The following is a 20,309-nucleotide window of genomic DNA, read 5'->3' on the forward strand; positions in this document are numbered from 1 at the left end:
TTCCTTTGTCAATGCTAGGACTCTCAATCCAGTATTGGAAGTCCCTCCAGTCGTATTGCACCTCCAATCATAGGAGCAGAAGATGACGACTTTGATGGTGAACAGGAGCAGGTGAATTTTTAACTGTTCTCTTGTTATTGTAAAAGACTGGTTGTGGTGTGATTGCTTCCCTATGGCTAACTGACAGGTTTGTTCATGCAGGATTTTGTTTTGGTGGTGGTAGGAGCCCCTCTTGGGAAAATTCTATTAAACTTGTTAGAGGATTCATTGAAAGGCTGACCTAAGCCAGCAGTAATTGATTGGGATTTTTTTGTTTTAAAAGATATAGGGTGGGAGCCATTTTTTCTATCCTAATTTGTAAATACAGTGGTGCCCCGCAAGACGAACGCCTCGCAAGACGGAAAACCCGCTAGACGAAAGGGTTTTCCGTTTTGGAGGCGCTTCGCAAAACGAATTTCCCTATGGGCTTGCTTCGCAAGACGAAAATGTCTTGCGAGTTCCTGCGGGGTTTTTTCCCTTTTCCCCCCCTTTTCCTAAGCCCTAAGCCACTTATCAGCTGATCCGCTAAAAGCCGCTAAACCGCTAATAGCGCTAATCCGCTAAGCTGTCAATGGGCTTGCTTCGCAAGACGAAAAAAACCGCTATACGAAGAGCCTCACGGAACGGATTAATTTCGTCTTGCGAGGCACCACTGTATGCTTAACTTAGTGGCTTTACTGAATATTCTAGTCCTGGTACAGAAGAGGGGTGGGAATTGGGGTCGTCATTTCTAACCCTGCTTCCCTTCTGTAGGATAGTGGCTTTTGATTTTCCCAGCCATCAGGACCTTGATAATAATTGCTTTGCAGAACCTACCAGTTATAATGGTAATAATTACTTTGCAGAACCTACCAGTTATAATGGTCTACACCTTTAGAATGAAACTGGCAGTAAAGCAAAATAATCCTTTGCCCTGTTGGAGAGTGCCTTAGACGGAGGAGGATATTCCCCCCCCCTTTTTTTGTCCTGGCTGCTTTAGTTCCTGAAATTATATATTTGGATGTTTCCACTGTTGATATTTATTGATTTCAACTGTTTTATGTATAATGTGAACCACATTAATATTTGTAATCATATGAATGAAAATTAGCATTTACATTAAAATAAATAAATAAGCCCATCTCTTCCAAAGTATTTTGACTGACTGGAGATTTATAAGGAGATTAAATGTGTGTGTTTAGAAACTCTGTTAAAATGCAGGGTGGTGTGGAAGGAAAAGGAAGCAAGCTTATGCCAAGTTTTTCTGAATCAACAAAATGAGGGAGGGAGGAGGCAGATATCTTGGAGATGCTGGTTCTGATATTGTCTCATCTGTATGTACAGATCAATGGGCAGTGCAGCTGTTTCCAGAATATAGAGCTGTTGAAATCTCGCCCTGCTCACCTGTCTGTCTTCCTGCATCATGTCGTGTCCCAGTTTGACCCTGCTTCATTGGTAAGATGCCATTCTAGATGTTGTTTCATGTTGTGAATCTAATGGATTTTGAATTTCTATTTAACCCATTTCCATGCAGTCATAGCCTTTTGGGTTCAGGAAGAAAAACCCTTATTTATTTTCAGATTTTAAATTTAGTTCAGAAATGAAGTTAATGCTCAAAGCAACTCGGCTGCTGGTGTTGGTCTTGTGTTTCTCGAAGGAAATTGTAACTCCTTTAGACTATCCTTTTAAAAAATCCTTTTTTTCCCTCATAGCTTTGCTATCTTTTTGCGGACCTGTACAAACAAACAAACTCCAAAGAGACTCGGCGTGTCTTTAGTGAGTTTAACCAGTTCTTCTTGGATCGAGCTGCAGTAAGTTCCAAAGCACGCATACCATTCTTCCTATATGTATTACTAATTGCAACTAATTTTGCTTTACTGATCTTTGATTTGATGGTCTCAGGGAGCAAGTTTTAACTTTAAATCATCATAATTGCTCTGTAACCAAATGTTCACATTGAGGCAGAATAGGCAGAGTCCCTTACATTTCCAAGGCAGATTAATTTTTAGATGTAGTTCTTAGACCAACTAATTAATTTTTAGATGTGGATCTTTGCTCAGCTTACATTTCCCATTAAACCAACGTTTAAAACACACTATGGTTTACTGTAAACAAGTTTCCACGGTGCTCCCCCTCTTCTCCTGCAGCTGCTATGCCACAGATGAAATGTGTCGGAATCTGGCTTGTTGTTTATTTGGAAAATGCAGACCTTGGTTTGTTTGGTCTGCAGCCCAGCAGCAGTAGAAGGGAAGGCACATCACAATAACAGCTTATTCACATAGTTTAATGTGAATTTAAAACTAATGTGACACGTGATTTTCCCAGTCATCAGGACCTTGATAATAATAATAATAATAATAATGTTTATAACAGTCTTGATCAAGGGACCCAACACAGTAAAAGGTTGTATGCCTCATGCTTTGTGTGTGTGCGTGCACGCGTGTGCATGCATGCATGCATGTACACACCCTGAGATGATGTGCAGTCGGAGGACATCTCTGAGGATGTGAAGGTGCCTAGACTGATTGATTGATTTTACTTGTACCTTTTTATTGTTGCAGAATCTGAAAGTCCCAGTCCCAGAAGAAATTTCTGCAGATCTAGGTAAGATTATTTTAAATCTTGCATTGAGAATGCTTTCTGATAAGCACCTATACTGAAGGGGTTTTGTGTCCTCACAAGACTCCCTGTGATATCACGGAGCTGAATTTGGGAGACAGAAAAAAATTGCATTGGTGTTTATGTAATGCAGACCTGCTGTGGGCTGCTAAATCCTTTGGTAACTGGGCAGGAAGATAATCCATGCTGCAGAACCCAAGAAAAAAAAATCACAGAGAAGTCTTTCATTCTGAGTGAAACAGATTGACATTTCTTCCTTTTACCTGCAGAAAAGAGAAGGCTAGACTTGATTCCTGAAGAATTGCACCGCCACTATATTCAAACTATGCAAGATAAAGTTTTCCCTGAAGTCCAGAGGCACCTTGAAGATTTTAGGTATATATTGATTCTGTGTGGCTTTCTGCTGGCTTCAAAGAGTAATTCTGCATCTTCTTTCTGACCTTCTGGCATGGTCTCAGTATGGGATGACTAGAGCATAGGCCAAAGCATTGAAGCCTTTTAGAGAGGGTTTGGCTTCAGCCCTTTCACAGCAGCAGAAGTAGCAGTAGGAAGGGGTTGCGGCCTCAGCCTTTCCTGTTTAGCTCTTTTCAGCTGCCCTGCCAAGCAGCTGACCTCCATAGAGTCAGTCCTTCCTGGGAAGAGAAAATCTCTGCTTTTCAGTGAAATTGATCACTGTAAAATTATTATTATTATTTTAAAAATATTCCTCTTCAAAATTCAGAACTTCTTTTTGCCAAGATAAATTCTCTGGGTGGGAAACTTCCAGAATCCAAGAAACTCATTTCTGTGACATTAAAGAAAGAGAGGCAGTTATTGTTGCTGTTTCATGAGCGGGTCTTCTAGCCTGGTATTAATATTCTGTGCATGCCTGACAGGGAAACCAACTGGCTGGCACAGGCATAGCAACTGACTTCACAGTGACCCAGCAGTTCCTGTGCTCAGCATAGATTGCTTACACCAGTACTTGCTGGCCACTGTGTGTAAAAATCAGTGCTTCATGTTAAGGTTGCTGCACTGCAAGCTTACAACTTTGAAGTACTTGTTAGCTTCACCTTCTGCAGTGTGAAGTACAGTCTGTTGGAAACAGATTGCTCAAGGGTACAAGCTCGATAGTGGCATGACTGGCTACGATGCCCCGAGGGCACATGTTAGCTGCCCTGAGTGATGGGTGTACATTTCTTCAGTTCTCCTTCCCAGTAATTTTATTCAGGCTGCTGTTCCCCTATGTATTCAGACAGAAACGCAGCATGGGGCTGACCATGGCAGAAGGAGAGCTAGCCAAGCTGGATGCAGAACGTTTTCGTGACCGGAGCACACTGGAGAAGGAGAGAGCATGTGCAGAGCAGATCATTACCAAAATTGAAGAAGTGCTGTAAGTGTGCGTGTGTTGGATGTGGTATCTCTGGCTCCCATAAGCAGAGAAGGGAATTTGATGATGATGTCTGTCACAGCTGCATTTCGTTGAAATAAGGCTCATATCTAGTCCTAACCAGGACTCAATTTTTCAAAGGACCTACAGAACCTCAAAAAGAATACCATTCTGTAAAAGTTTGGTCTGATAGGTAATTCAGAATTTGTCAGGCAGAATTAGAGAGAACAGGATTATGATGCAACTGCTAATTGGCTTCTTCTGCCACTTTCCTTTGCAGGATGACGTCTCAACCCATTGAAGAAGAGAAGAGGTAAGCAAACAGTTTTGTAGCTCTTGTTTTTAGTAGTGCCTTTGTCACAATCCTGCTCAGTATTGTCTGTGTCTTGACCAGGTAGAGAGAGCCCTCTGCTGGCTGTGTGGGCATATTTAACTTCTAAGTTCTAAGCAGTACACAGTAAACTCAATACTGTAAGTCCTATGACTCCTATCTTTCTGTAGCGTGAAAAGCTCCCCACCACTTTGTTTCTTTTTACTTCCTGGCAGCATTCAGTAAATTTGCAAATCAGGTATATTTTGCTTTCAATAACTTCTAGTTCACTTTCTGCATGATTATGCAAACTTCTCCATAGCTCAGCAGTAGAGTACATGCTTTGCATGCAAAAGGTCCTAGGTTCAGTTGCCAGCATTTTCATGTAGGGCTTGGAATGTCCCCTCTCTGCAACCCCAGTGAGCTGCTGCCAGTCAGTGTGGGCAATACTGATTTAGCTGGACCAATGGTCTTACTCAGTGTATGGCAGCTTCCTGTGTTCTTTCAGTTTCCAGCTTTTAATTCTGTATTGGCCTGAATATAAGCCACACCTGCATATGAGCTGCACCCTTAAAATTCAAGGCTTATTTGTGGGTGCGGCCACCAAGCCGGTGCTGACGCTTGGTGCCCCGCTCCTCAAGCTGGCACCAGCTTGAGGAGTTGGGTGCCTGCCTACCAGCTGGTTGGCGGTGCGTGCACTCCCTAGCTGCTTGGCGGTGGGGGGGGGGAGCATGACAGGCCAACCAGCTAGGGAGCGTGCGCACCGCCAACCAACTGGGAGGCTGCATGCACTCCCTAGCTGCTTGGCAGTGTGTGTGGGGGGAGTGGTGTGCCTGCCTCCCAGCTGGTTGGCGCTGCGCACACTCCCATGGTGCTTGGCGATGGAGAACGGTGTGCCCGTCTCCCAGCTAGTTGGTGGTGTGCACGCTGCCTAGCTGGTTGACCTGTGCATGCTCCCCCCCCACCCCGCCAACCAGCTGGGAGGTGGGCACGACACTCCCCTCAACCGCCAAGTAGTTAGGGAGCACTCGCCACCAACCAGCTGGGAGGCAGGCGTGCTGCTCCCCCCACCCCCACCGCCAAGCAGCTTTCAGCAGCATATGGTAAAAAGTCACGAATATAAGCCACACCTTAACTTTTCAGGGTCTTAAATTGGAAAAAAAAGTGTGGCTTATATTTGGGCCAATATGGTAGTAGTCATCAGGCTCATTATTTCTTTACAAGCAGAATAGATATGCTGGCCATTAATAAGGGTATCAGTGTGTGGTGCAGAAGCAGTACAAACTGATGCTCCAATGCCAGACAAGTCCTTAAGTGAAGAGAAAACAATTTGCTACTCTCTCATTTCCCCATTGCTTAATTCAAGCAACCTGATATTACTTTTTATGTGGCTTAAATATATTTTATATTTCTGTTTGACCTTACCTACAGTTCAAGCATACAGTATGTGGTTCTCACCTACATGAAACATCTTGGTGTGAGAGTCAAAGAGCCCCGGGGGCTAGATCAGAAGCGACGGATTGGGTTCCTGCCAAAAATAAAGGTAATAGTGGCACATCTTTGGTTAGAATTTCTATCCGGCTAAGTTTGGCGGGCAGACAGACTAATGAAAAACAGTAGTTGACCTTAATAGAACCTTGGTCTTAACTGTTACTAAATACTTCCGCTATCTCCTAGACTAGAGCATACTTCATTAGAAGCTACTTGCACTTCTTGATTGGCAATAAAGGATCTAATTGAGAACGCAGAAATCCTCTTTAGCCTGCAAAGGCATTTTGCCTCACTGGAAATCAGTTGCACAGTGGAAAATAATTCTGAACTAACAAGGATGTTGCAAGACAATTCACCTGTGTCCATGGTTCCGAACATCTAATGAAAATTTCTTTTTAACTGGGTTCATGTGGGAAGGCTGCCTCAATGAATGCTCTCTTTGACTTCCTTTCAACAACAGCAGAGTATAAAGAAAGAGAAGGAAGGAGATGAAAAGAAGAGGAGAGTCTTCCCCAATATTCTGGGACCCCCAAGGAGGCCAAGCCGCCATGACAGCTATGCAAGTATGTAAGATGAAGAAATATATTATTTTTCTAGCATCCTGACTGGATTGTCCCAAAGCTGAGCATTGCTAGTGTGGGGTGGATTATTTGAGTGAAAACACAATCTCTCTGCAGCTGATTGCCTCTTGTCTATCCAGTAGGCAGAGCCATGGAAATGCAAAAGCAGCGCCATCCAAAGCACTTATCCACACCTTCCTCCGTCAGTCCAGAGCCACAAGACTCAGTCAAGATGCGCCAGAGTGGGTCCAGCGATGGCACAGATGCAGCCTACCCACCTGCTAACCTCATGTCTCCACAAGCTGCTGGAAATTTTCTTTCCCAGGAAGGGAGCAAGGATAGCGAAACAGGTGAAAAGAATATAAGATTAAAAACTATGTGCTTTATGCGCTCTTCCCAGATTCAAGAAAACAAATGTTAAACTGCCACCAGAATTTCACCAACATGTAAGCTGCAGTCCTTTTGGGGTTGCTGTAGGTCCCTAACTGCTGAAGACTCAGTTACTTCTTGCTTGGTAATGGCGGTGCAGAGAAATGAGGTGGAGACACTGAAGTAATTTTTGAAATGGATGTGATTGATCAAAGTTTGAGAGAGAAAACCCTTATTTTATTTTTTTAGGGTCGAAGCAAGTTGGAGAAACTCCATCGTCTAGTGACTCTGTGGATGGTACGCCTCGTACACCTAATACCGTCTTTGATTTCCCATCTCCACCACTTGACCATTTGCAGGAAGAGGAAGGAGAGTTTGACAGGCAAGTCTTAGCTTTGAGGATAAGTCATCATTGCCCAGCCTTTGTTCTGGGTGTGGGTGAGAGGAAAGTGGGGCACCAATCTACGTAGAAACCTAGAAAGGCAATGGTATTCTAAATTTCTAACCTGTTCTCTCACTCTACATGTAGCATAACACACTCCTAGATGGTATGGAACCTTTATGCACAACCTAGAACTTTTGTTTTAGACCATGCTATAAGATTTGTGACTGGCTGCCTTGCTCAGTGTTTGATAAATAATTATTTCCCTTCTAATTATTCTAATAATTATTCCCTTCTAGGTTAGCAGAATCAGGAACACCAAAATCTTTCCGCAAGTGAGTACAAATGTGAAAGCAGATTTTGTCAGTGACACCTGAATTGGGCAGAGTTCGCTAGAATAAGTATCTGCTTGTGCTGCCTTCAGGTTAGGGAGGGCTTCAGGTGTTTAGAGGTGTTTTTAATATTTTGTTGGGAGCTGCCCAGAGTGGCTGGGGAAACCCAGCCAGATGGGTGGGGTATAATTTTATTTTATTTTATTTTATATATTTATTATTATTATTATTCAGATTCAAATACATTAATATAAAGTTCTGTTTAGATACCTAGGCACAATGCAGGACTGCTTGATATAAGGATAAGGTGTCAGTAAAAAAAATGTGGCTTGAAAACTTGCAGATTTTAATACAGTACTGGAATGTTTTCTGGAGAGATTTCCACCCCTTTGCATTGATCTACAATGTTACTTTAGTTAAATCACTTAGTTTCTGGCTGCAGCTTTTATCTGCAGAGGGCATCTACACATTCCATTTCTCTAACCACAAGACAGGCTTTTTGATCAAGTCTCTGGGGTGTTTTATTATTAGCTCACATTTCTTATTTTTCCCATCCCACAAAGTCTGTTCCTAACATTAAAATATTTCACTGGAACTTCAATTCTCACAGGATGGACAGTGTGGGTGCTGTGGATAATCAGAGTGAAGATGAGCTCTTTGATTTTGACATGGAGACAGACCCACCCAACTGGCAGCAGCTTGTGAGCCGTGAGGTGCTGCTTGGCTTGAAACCCTCTGAGATTAAACGGCAGGAAGTGATTAATGGTAAGTTTTTATTTTGCATTGATCAGATTTACTCTAGATTGTCCAACCGTCCACATGCCAGTACCACCTCTGTCTTCATCAGATTGCTCTGAGTAGGAATTGATCTTTTTTACAAACTTCAGCTTTAGAAATCCAGGTACACAGATGTTGAAGGACGGGTGGAGGCTATCCTGGTTCAGCTTCTAAGGTCAGGATCTAGCCGAGATAGATGGAAAGGTGGTGGAACAGCTCAAAGGGCAGCCTGAAGGCTTTTCAGATTTCTACAAAAGGCAGTCTAATATTTTTGAAAGGCATGATCTGAACATAAATCCAGAGCTTTTTGGAATATTTCTTAATCTCAGTGCATGCAAATTTATAGTCTTTTTTCCAGAAGGAGCTAATACATTACTTGGGACCAAATGCAATCATTAACACATCTTCTTTTTTGCATATTCAGTTTTACCTCTTGGGAGCCCTCAAAAACAAGCAGAGTTTCCCCATAGATTTAAGCTGCTGACTATGCAAGATGATCTGTTTCCCGAAATTGTCTAAATCTGATTCTCCAGCTCCAGATTTTAAACTGTTTAATTTCTTCCCATCCTTTTTGGTTTTTCCATGCAAAGGCCATTTCACCTCTCTTGTCTCTTTATTTCTAGAGTTATTTTACACTGAGCGTGCTCATGTCCGAACACTGAAGGTTCTTGATCAGGTCTTCTATCAGCGTGTGTCCCGTGAAGGGATCTTACCTCACTCTGACTTGCGGAAAATATTTTCAAATGTGGAAGATATCCTCCAGCTCCATGGTGAGTGAGGGCATCTAACTGCTTTCAATCCTGCTTTAAAACAGCAGTGGCAATATGCACAGGCTACTAATGTGGCTGTGTTGAAGTAAGAGCAACCCTGAGGTAACAGACGACTGTGTGCAACTTACCGAACAGGGAGACCTTACAGAAGAGTAATTGGATATGCAATACTTACAAAATACTGTTCTTGGGTTTCCAATTTTCTATAATATCTGAAGCCTTTCTTTCTTGTTACAAAGCTCCCTAAGTTTCTGGTGTGCATTTGGCTTTCTGACACAAGCAAGGACTTTTGTCTCACCTCACATGGAAGGGGCAGCACAGTGAGGGTTAACTCTGAACTGATTGGCCAATGTTTGCCTAAACATGGAAGCTCTTTATTGCTCTCAAGCACATCAGGCATCATTGGATTGGAGCAATTGCATGAATAGTTTGAAATTGGTTGGTAATTTCCTCTTTCTTCTTTTATTTAGCTGGATTGAATGAGCAGATGAAAGCAGTGAGGAAAAGGAACGAAACATCAGTTATTGATCAAATTGGAGAGGACTTGTTAACTTGGGTAAACTGAATTCTGTTTGTCCCCCCCCCTTCCTTCTGAAAACTGAAATGTTTTGAGAAACCAAAGATTGAAGTAGCAAATAGAGCCACAGGTCAACATTGGCAATTTGTCTAGTCTGAGAACCCATTATCAGGAATTCTTCATTTCTAAAAGAATAGCATTGATCTGGGGGAGTCAAGTTGTGCAAGATGAAGGGAGTTCAGTATGGTGTACGTGTTTCATTTCTCTTACAGTGTATCCATCTATCTGAGCACTTCTTTTATTCAATTAACAATAAATGAATGAGTCATTTAGCTTAAAGGTGACCTACAAAACGGGGGAGGACTTGTTTATCTCTCTAAAAGTTGTCTGTGAAGTTCAGATAGCATAAAACTTGGATGTGATACTGGAAATGAACCACTGTAGAAATGTTCAAGTTATAAATTACTTCATCAGTTTTGTGGATTAACCCCCCTTTTATTCCAAGAAGAATCAAGATCTTATATGGCTTATTTAAACTATTGTCAGATTACATTCCTGAGACAAGACTTTTATCATAGAAATCCTAGGTAGACATGTACTAGTAATGGCATTCAGCAAGCTATAGTTACCCTAACCCCACCATGATAACTACCCAAAAATAAGTGGCACCCATATCTACTTGGCATTAATTTACTTTCTATATCACTATTTATTGAGTTTTACATGGGCCATTCTTCACAGGAATCCAAAACTTAAACCATAACATGAATTCCTTCTTCCAATTTTTTATTTGAAAAGACGGGCCAATGGTTGAGAACTGGGAATAGGGGCCATAGGAGGCTGTTCTTCTGAGGTACTACTCAGCCCTATTTTGGATACATTTTTGACAACATCTCCTTTGTTAACAGAATAACAGGGCATGCTAGTCTTTATGTCATTATATGACCTTTCTTGCTTTGTGCTTTGCTACATTTGGTTCCCTTGGTTTCTTGTCTCAGTTCAGTGGAGCAGGGGAGGAGAAAATGAAACAAGCCACTGGCACTTTCTGTAGCAACCAGCCCTTTGCTCTGGAGGTGATCAAGTCACGACAGAAAAAGGACTCTCGCTTCCAGACTTTTGTCCAGGTAATTTTGTTTGGTATAAATCTAGCTTATACCTGCTAGAGGACTGGTACACGTTGTAGATTAGGAAAAACCAATGTGGATTAAAATATATATATATATTTTTACTACCATCTTTGGTAGAAGAATCTTAATCCTAAATGCTGCGTGGAATACACCAATCTCCCATTTCAGACCAAATGGGAGTTGGTCTATATAGTACAGTGAACTAGAAGATATCCAAGACATTCCTTTGGTGAGCTCAGCAAGTCGGAGGCTGTGTTTAGGGAAGCTTTTAATGTTTAATAGGTTATTGTATTTTAGTGTTTTGTTGGAAGCCACCCAGAGTGGCTGGGGGGACCCAGCCAGATGGGCGGGGTATAAATAATAAATTACTATTATTATTATTATTACCCAGCTTGCATTGCTCCACGTCAAGTGCATGAGATGGCATGACCCCTTTAGATGGACTTGAAGACTGTCCACACATCTAGTCTGCAGGCAGTTAAGTTCTCAGTTCCCAAAGTAGGACTTCACAAGAAGCTCTTAGAAGTGTGAAATGTTAGTTATCTTAAACTAGAGTAAGCGCAGCACTCCTTGTTGAGCAATGAGGGGAGATGTGGTGGGGTTTATGCCATCCATTACTGAGGAAAAGCCTTTTCACATTGGTTGGAATGTCTGGCAATTTGGAAGCAGTGGGAGTTCTGAAAAACGTGTTGTGCATTTTCTCCATGGCACTAAAGACTTAAGATGGCTACTCTTTAAGTCGGTGACTGAGATTGATTGCCGATGATATCAGGTCCATATGAAGTAATGAGGGAAGGAAGCCACCACCAGTTTTTGTGATGAGCCTTTCCTCTATATAATTGCCCAGTACAACAGGGCTGTGTTGTCTGTCTGATAAATCTTAGCGTTCCTTGACTTGTATTTAATTGCCAAAAATGTGAGCCAGCAAGACATTTATATGATGAATAGACAGTACACATTCAGGTAATTATGGCCTTAATAAAAATGACAAATGCTGTTATTATGCTGTTTAAATTTAGGATGCTGAGAGCAATCCACTCTGTCGCCGACTGCAGCTGAAAGATATAATTCCCACTGAGATGCAGAGGCTGACCAAATATCCCCTTCTGCTGGATAACATTGCAAAGTACACAGGTACCATATAGCTCTTTCAATTAGTGAGTGGTTGGGACTTCAGCAGTTGCAAAAGAACAATTTGGGTTTCAAAAGGAACCTGACATCCATGACTCACTCTATTCAGTACCGTCAGTCTCTGCCTCTAACGTATTGCCACGTTTCCTCTTTCAAGTGCCAAATGTCTTTCTCTGAATTGGTGAGGTAAACTATTTTCCCATGGTCAACAAAAATGTAATGCAAAAATTATTAAATTCTGCTGAAATAATTGTAAAGCATCCCTGTGAGTTTACTCGGGATGGAATAACTATGAGTGCTTTGTTTTGTCATTACTGTTGCTGCCTTTCTATATTCTTAATTGCTGTAGCATGCATGCAACAGAACCTTGCTAAATTTTGGTTAAAAGTGCATCTGTGTAATACTATGTAATACTTTTATGGGGGCTCATCAACCTGTAAAGGTAGCTCATCTAAGGAAAAGGAAAACTGATCCTAAAACCTCTGCTACCTTGCAGCTATACTCATTCATGAGAGAGGCTTCAGAACTTAACATTTGACTTCACCCCCAGAGACGCACTCCTTTTCTCATGTCAATAACAGATGATGTGTGTTGTTCACAGCTTGTCCTAATAGCAGGGTTGAGATTCTTGAGAGTGAGCTATACAGTATACAGCTCTCATTTGACGCCAACAATGTACATGACGTGTGCTAATGATATGTTAGGAAATACAGCAGTGACTTTTTGTCACACTTCTAGATCTTTTAAGTTGTAACATGAGAAGGAGGCATAGTAATCAGAGAATATTATATACACACTCAGCATAATGCTCTCTTTTTTGTATTGCTAATTGAGTCAAGTAGAATGTGACAACTTCTACAAGTACGTTTGTGGGCTATTCTCTGGAGACAACTGTCTTGATCACTGTTTCATTTCTAGAACAACCTGGGGAGAAAGAGAAAGTGAAGAAAGCAGCAGATCACTGTCGGCAGATCCTCAATTATGTGAACCAAGCTGTCAAAGAAGCAGAAAATAAGCAGGTGAGAGGAAGGGGGAGGTCCATGGGTCTGGGTCTGGAGAAGCTAAGAGGGAGGGGTGCTGCCGTGGTGTGTAACATCCATAGCAAGAGGATGGAGACCACATATGTGCAACTGTCGTCCTAAAGGGATCCCAAATTGAGATCAAGTGCTGTTGCCTGGATGCAGCCATTTAGTCACGCCAATGTAATTGGCTTAATTTTCTCTTTCATGTATAGCATTTGGAAGACTACCAGCGACGTCTTGATTTGTCCTACTTGAAGCAGTTGGAGGGCCCTATGCTGGATGAATTCAGGGTGAGTGGAAACATTGTGAGATGAGCCCTGTCAATTTCATCAGCTTTTAATATATTCTTAGATCCTTTTGCCATCATCTCCACCTCCAGTGTCACCACATACAATATTTGTAGCCTATGGAATGTACTGGTGGTGGTACTTGCATCTTGCATGAAGCTACATATTCCCTGGAGTTATTACTTACTATTGTTTTTATCCTGTAAAGTCTTTAGACTTTCAGCTTCTTACTGCTCCTCATTTTGTAAGCTCTATTAAACTTCCATATTTTATTTCATTATTTCTTATTTATTTATTTATTTATTTATTAAATTTCTGACCCACCTTTCTTTCCAAAGGAGCATAGAGTTTTCGTGTTAGCTGACAATAGTTGGTTTTTGACATTTATTACCTGCCCAATATGGAATCTCTTAGTGAAGAGTAGGGAAGGGGTTGATTTAATATCAGTCAATGCTACAAGGCCCACCAGTTAAAACACAGAGATCTGTTAGGTTTCGCTGTGCATTGTATTGACAAAAATAAAGACATGAAGTTTCATCTGATCAAGTGCCTTTTTCTAACCCATAAAAGACCAGCAGCACTTTAATGAATTAAGTAACTTTTAAGCCAGTCAGCTGACTTGCACTGTGGGATATACATGTGCAGACATGTTATAAAAATTCCTGTAAGTACTCTCCTGGAATATGTTTCTTTAATTGTGAATTTCTAAGAATCTCAGAATTACTTAGGTTCATGCATGTCATGAAATTCAGAGTCTATCATTCAGTAGCTTGTAATACCATGAATTTTAAAATTCTACCAGAAAACTACTACAAACTATAAACTGTGAAATAAAGAATTCAAGGTGATCATGAAATGTTAAGTTTGTGATGGCAGTGCTTGAAAGGTCAGAAAGGAAGGGCTCATAAAAATTCTATTTTACATGCATAACGTCTCAGTATTGGAAACTTTCAGGTGCGTGACAGGCTTTGAGAACTTACATGACCTTGCAAGTACCTATATATTTGTAACCCCTGTTGGTTCATTTTCGTGTTTTGATTTATAGTCTGTCATATTCATAGGACCAAGGGTGGGCTATGGAAGTTTGGTGAATCAGCAGTTTAATTTGCAGATTTGTGAAATGAGGAAAGATGATAGGGGCCCCAAATAGATGGTTCTACTGACGGTCCTTTGTTTGCCTTGCAAATGACTAGAGCAGAGTCTTGGGTTCATTGTCCTTCCCTCCCCTGTTTGAGCATAAAGGGAGAAGATTAGAAACTTATACTTCTAGTTTATGGCAAACCATAGTTTGCTGCATGTGGCCAAAAGAACAAATTATGGTTTTCCATAAGCTAGAAGCAAAAGCTCCCTTCATGTAATGTAGTGGAAGGAGGAAATGTGGAAGCCCAGTGGTTGCAACTGCTTCTGTAACTGAAAGTCATGGTTTGTCATTTTTGGTGAATGGAGCCTTTGTACAGACTAAGGAAACCTTTCCACTCCAGTCGTTATACTAGAATTTGATAGCTAGGCAGAGGAATTCTAAATGTTAACTATCTGATATCAAAATATTCAAGAAGTCCTGCATCTGGCAAAGTGAACGCTAGCTCATGAAGGCTCTTGTTACAATTTATCTGAATAGTCTTTGAGGTGCCCCGGGTTTTGAGTTGCTTGGGGCTATACTTAAGGTGAAATTGGCCCCTCCAGCCTTTTAACTGGGTACTGCTTTTTGTTTTCACACTATTAATGTTCAACTGTCATAGTCTGAAAGATTTCCACTATGGAATCCTCCAGTCAGTATTGGTGAACCTCCTGTGAATGGTGCTTTTTTTGCTCTGTATTATGTTGACAGAATTTGGATTTAACCAAGAAGAAGATGATCCATGAAGGGCCTCTGACGTGGAAGGTGAATCGGGACAAGACAATTGGTAATCATGTATATTATGTTGACAGGCTTTTTGTGAGATTTTTAAGTAGAAGGGGAAAATTAGGAGGTGCACCTGCACAAGTTAGCTACTAACAATAATGTATGTAGGTTTCTTGGAGCTGATTAAGCTATTTCTGGGCATTTTGGAATGGGTTGGAGGATCATTAAGATTATGCAAGGACACAGCAGTGATATGCAAGATGATTCAATCCCCTCTGTAGTTCCAAGGTGAATTATTTGCATGCCTTGCTGAGAGAGCACACTGCTGATTATTGTCTCTGTGTGGGTTTGCCGTCTATGTGCCACAGAGAGTGATCAGTAACCCATTCCTGACTGCCTTTATAACCCACTGCAGATCTCTACACGCTGCTGTTGGAGGATATTCTGGTGCTTTTACAGAAGCAAGATGATAGACTGGTGCTGAGATGTCACAGCAAGATCCTGGCTTCTGCTGCAGAGTGCAAGCATATATTCAGCCCTGTCATCAAACTGAATACAGTGCTGGTTCGCCAGGTGGCCACAGGTTAGTGCAGCTCCAAGGGCCAGATGGTGGCAGAAGAAAGATGGTTTCAGGAAGATAGTTTTGTCTAACAGAGCCATTGCTCAGGTGGAAAAAATGAGTCTACACTGAACTAGAGCTGCAGATCTGATTACAGTCTGCTTATGCATCCTTGTAACTGGATCAAGCCTGAACGGCGCAGAGAAATTGTATGAGAACGTTTCCCCCCTCTCCGTGTTCCCCACAATCAGTGCCTTGAAGCAAGGTTGTGTCTGTTGGGATGAGCCTAATGTTATCTTATTCTGCTTTTGAAACTTTGCCGAAGTATGCCTGCCTAAGCTTGGAACAGCTTTGCTGTTAGCTACATCTACTATGTTGTATCATTTAGGTAGCTCCGACATTTACTTCCCAAAGCACTCCTTTAGTTTTCTGTCCTCACAGTAATGATGTGAGTAGGTCACTGGTATTCCCAGTTTATTATTTTCCAAGGCCACATAATGAATCCGTGGTAAATATCAGACTTGAAGCTCATTCTTCCAGGTGCAAGCCCAACTTTCTGTCCAGTTTATCATACTTTCTAGAAACTTGACACCCCTGGGTCCTAGATTTGCTTGTTAATTGCATTAATTTAGGGTGCATGATTGCAACTTATATGTGCTTATTATTGTTCATCAGTTGGTTTAGAGTGTGTCTGCTTTGTTCATACCAGGAGGAACAGTCTCTGTTCAAATGTATTGTTTCGGACAGTATGGCCAGACAACACTATGGTCTTATTGTTTTTGTTGGAAATAACATAGCTGGATTAAACACCAGTGTGCACTCAGTGTATAACCACCCTGCAGATTTGAACAGAGCAGACACTCCAGTAATATTTCTTCTTGGGAATTCAAGAAGTCAATATAGGGAGCAGTAACATTGCTCTGCCATCAATTGTTGAGCACTAGAAATGAAATCCCATCCTGTATTCATGCAGTTCTTTGTGTGAGTTCTCCTCCCCAGCCCTAGCTACAGTACATGCCTCCTGATTTCCAGGTAAAACAAAACAAAACAAGACAAGGTGCCATCAGATTTAACTTGTTCTGTATTTCCCCCCAGATAACAAAGCCTTCTTTGTCATCTCCATGTCAGAGAATGGAGCCCAGATATATGAATTGGTGGCACAGACGGTTTCTGAAAAGACTGTGTAAGTGAGCTTGGCAGTCATCGCCAATGCAGTGTGCTTATCATTTTCTAAGGAGGGAGATAAATCTTGTGTTCCAGATCTGTGAAGCAGCTTCCCACTCAAAATAGTATAGTTGTTTTTAGAATTCCTGATTTCCCCCTCTTCACAGCCTCTGGGTTAATGCTCTAAACTCTCCAGCTAGGAAGAATGGGGTATATACTTAGAGGGATTCAACTGGTATACAGCATTGGAGCCTACATAGCTTACCTATCTGTAGAGCTGGCCTTGGTTGTAAGCTTAAGTCAGCAACACCTCCAAACTTAGATGGTTGAATACCTTGTATCTGGTTACATTTAGTAATGATTCAAATAGAGAGATATCATGCTTGCTTTCAGTGAGATATAATGTTGGACAACCTGTTTCTTTTTTCCTAAAATAAATGAGCTAGTATAAATGCCATCTTCTTGCTTTGTGGTCTTCTAGGACTTCTGTCTCAATTCTCAAAAGCAGGGTGCAGGGTACACTCTTCAAGCTAGAAGTCTTGATGAAACTGCCCAATTTGCTGTTTCTGCTGCATTTTGTGCCCCGCAGTAAATTATGCAAGGTTAAAAGGAACAGCTTTTTTCTGGGCAAAAGTGGTCTAGGCTGCTTATAGAAATTTTGAAGTCTTGGCATGTCCCCACCTTTTATTTAAAACTGCTACAGCTAAGAGAGAGAAGGGAGACTCTTAGAAAATTTGTCAGCTCCAGGGAATTGGCAGTGATCCAAACCTCTTGCTGTTTGTTTTAATAGTCCTCAAGTCTTGCATAGCAGAAAATTGTCATTTCCTCTTTCTGCATGGTGTTTTAATTAAGAGTTTGTTTAGAAGGTCAGGGATTCCAGAAGTGACTATGCCATACTGATTTAAATACATACATACATACATACTATCTTAAGACATGGGGAAATTGAGAGCATCTCATAAATTTTGCTCCTTGTCTTTGGTAATTCCCTGGTCGTTGTTTGCTTTCAGTGAATTATATACTCTCTCCTTATTTTACTGTAATCTTCTCAGAAGAATCCATTATATTACAGTACAATTTTACAAGATCATATTTATATGCATTTAAAAAGCCTAACTCTGTTATTATCACCACCATGTGTTGAATGCTGTGTCAATTATGTTCCATCCGCCTAACAGTACCATACAATGCAGCCTATAATGTGGTTGGGGTGGGTGAGTGGGAGGTTGCTGCCAGTTTCTCTAATTGAATACTTTCTCATACTTTCTGTTTCTGAACTCACCTCTATGTAGCATGAGAGATGATAGCTCGGCTGTTATTTACACGACTCCTTTCTCTTGATTCAAATCCTGTTTTCACAGAGGACTGCTCTTTCAGCCACTAATTAACACCTTTGAAGCAAATCCCAAAGGTGGAGGGGGAACTAACATTGCAGAACAGTTATGTCAACAGGCCACAGCTTTGCTTTCAGAATTTCCTTTCCCATGTTACTTGATTTATTATTATTTCTTTAATTTTTATCCTGCCCTTCCTCCTGGGCAAGCCCAGGGCAGCAGAAGCAGCAATGGCAAAACATTACAAAAAACAAAACCCTACTACTAAACACAATTTAAAAACATTCGTAAAAACATTCTTAACCAGTGATCTCATGGGTGCTAGGGACAGTGTGTTTCAGCTGCCAAATGTTTGGGCAAAGAGGAATATTTTAAATTTTCTCCTGAAAGTCAGTAATGAAGGAAACAGACACATCTCACTAGGGAGGGCATTCTACAAGTGGGGAACTGCTGCTAATAAGTTCCTCTCAGGGGTCACTGCCAACTGAGTAATCCACCAACAAAGCCTCGCATGCTGATCATTTGGTCCAAGATGATGGTTAGTACTTTCCCCAATATTTTAGGTATTTTGCAGTGTTCAAAACTCCCTTTGTTCTAGGCACATTTTGCGACAGGGAATTTCATTAATGTGAGTAGTTTCTGTGCTCTGGGTGCAGTACTGCACCTAAGATTTCAGATTAAAACTGCCACTGCTGGAAGAAAAGGAGGACCTTTTTCAGTTTCCCGACTTCCAGCCACTCTCTGAAGACTGGAGAAGGGACCATCATAAGAATATTAGGGGGGTGGGCAGGAGAAGTATGGCTTTTTTATTTTTTATTTTTGCAGTCTTCAGATGAGGACTAGACCATGTGAAAAATGAACATAAGATTTTAGCTGCAGCTCATTCATTTTCAGCTTTGTATTCTTGTTATAAAAATGTGTGCCTAGACACTCTGTTGCAGTGGCCATTTAGTTTAAGGTGCCATTTAGCTCCTAGCTTTCATATCTCAGTTTCTAACATTGGTACTTTGGTCCCCAGCCATTTAGGGATTTATATGCTAGGAATAACATATTGAATTTGGCCCAGTAGCTCACTTGCAGCCAGTGCAGAACTCATCCATCAGGCTACCCACTTACCAGCCTAGTAGCTGCATTCTAAACTTGCTGCTCCCATTGGATTGTCTTCAAGGGCAGCCCCACACACAGCTGTTTACTGTAGTCCAAGTGGAAAGGCACCAGAGAATGGACAACAGAGGGCAAGTTATCCAGATCTAGGGAAAGCTGCAGCTGGCAAATACGTCTAAGCTTTCCTAGCCACAGAAGGCACTTGAGTGACAAACGACAAGTTGGAATCCAGGGCTACTGCCAGGCTATGAAGCTCTTCCTTCGGGGGGGGGGTGCATCTTCTCTCAGGACAGGTTGTACACCTAATTCCCGGACACAGGAACCACCCACCTATATCACTTCCATCTTACCAGAATTCAGCCTCAGTTTATAAGCTTCCATCCAGCCATTCACTACCTTCAGACCTTGGTCCAACACCCTTTCCTGATTCAGATGGGATGGAGAGATAGAGCTGTGTGTCATCTGCATAACAATCGCATTGTGCTCCAAATCCCCAGATGACAACTTTCAGTGGTTTTATATAGATGCTAAATAGCATAGGACACAGAATGGACCCATGTGGATTCCCATAGCCCAAAAGCCATGAAGCCAAGCAACAATCTCCTAGTACCCCTTTCTCTTAGTGACCCTGCATGAAGGAGTGGTAGAACCACTATAATTAAGTACCTCCAACTCCTGCCTCCCTGAGTCATTCCAGACGAATACAATGAGCAGTGGCGTCAAAAACTGTCGAGCTGCCAAGGAGACCAGCAGGGTTGCACTCCCCCATCTCTCCTGATAGAGGTCATACAGGTTATGCCAGAGATTAAAATTATTCATGCAAGAGGCCCAAATGGGCCTTTTGTGTTGCGTGTCTTGGGATGTGCCTTGAATTTCTTTCCCTAATTGATGATGTTTCTTCCCACTCAATAGTTAATCCTGAATGGCATATTTAGCGGTTTGCTCCTGCACACTAGACATATTTGGTGACTGTAACAGAGGATTTAGAGTTTAAAAGGCATCTTCTGCAGCACCTTCCTGTGCACACTGCAAATGTTTTAAAAAGGCGTGAGGAGCATTAATTATAAATTTGAAAAGTTTGCTGCAGAAAGAGAAATCTGCAAGTCTGTCTTTCCTACAGGCAATGTGCAATTAAAATGACTTCTTCTGTGTACCTAAAGATCTCAGCAGCCTGACAAGTTTTGTCTGTGTGTTTTTGTTCACCTACTTGAAATCTCAAATGGG

General features: G+C 41.6%; 1 protein-coding gene across 4 annotated transcripts in view; it reads left to right on the forward strand.

Annotated features, from left to right (window-relative positions):
* ARHGEF12 (Rho guanine nucleotide exchange factor 12) overlaps positions 1-20,309 on the forward strand; it is an 87,074-nt gene that overhangs the window by 53,567 nt on the left and 13,198 nt on the right. For 3 of the 4 annotated variants that reach the window (XM_081843051.1, XM_081843053.1, XM_081843054.1), the window contains 22 exons: positions 19-111; positions 1,363-1,473; positions 1,731-1,829; positions 2,580-2,622; positions 2,907-3,012; positions 3,872-4,009; positions 4,287-4,319; positions 5,748-5,859; positions 6,268-6,370; positions 6,508-6,717; positions 6,986-7,118; positions 7,418-7,453; positions 8,061-8,215; positions 8,851-8,997; positions 9,468-9,553; positions 10,513-10,638; positions 11,661-11,775; positions 12,691-12,791; positions 13,007-13,084; positions 14,910-14,985; positions 15,340-15,507; positions 16,579-16,666. In XM_081843051.1, coding sequence (XP_081699177.1) covers positions 19-111; positions 1,363-1,473; positions 1,731-1,829; positions 2,580-2,622; positions 2,907-3,012; positions 3,872-4,009; positions 4,287-4,319; positions 5,748-5,859; positions 6,268-6,370; positions 6,508-6,717; positions 6,986-7,118; positions 7,418-7,453; positions 8,061-8,215; positions 8,851-8,997; positions 9,468-9,553; positions 10,513-10,638; positions 11,661-11,775; positions 12,691-12,791; positions 13,007-13,084; positions 14,910-14,985; positions 15,340-15,507; positions 16,579-16,666 — 2,357 coding nt within the window. The remainder of the gene's footprint in view (positions 1-18; positions 112-1,362; positions 1,474-1,730; positions 1,830-2,579; positions 2,623-2,906; positions 3,013-3,871; positions 4,010-4,286; positions 4,320-5,747; positions 5,860-6,267; positions 6,371-6,507; positions 6,718-6,985; positions 7,119-7,417; positions 7,454-8,060; positions 8,216-8,850; positions 8,998-9,467; positions 9,554-10,512; positions 10,639-11,660; positions 11,776-12,690; positions 12,792-13,006; positions 13,085-14,909; positions 14,986-15,339; positions 15,508-16,578; positions 16,667-20,309) is intronic. The other variant, XM_081843052.1, reaches the window with a different exon arrangement.

Source organism: Podarcis erhardii (assembly GCF_964252035.2).
Source record: "Podarcis erhardii genome assembly, chromosome: 16".
In the NCBI taxonomy this organism is placed as follows: domain Eukaryota; kingdom Metazoa; phylum Chordata; class Lepidosauria; order Squamata; family Lacertidae; genus Podarcis; species Podarcis erhardii.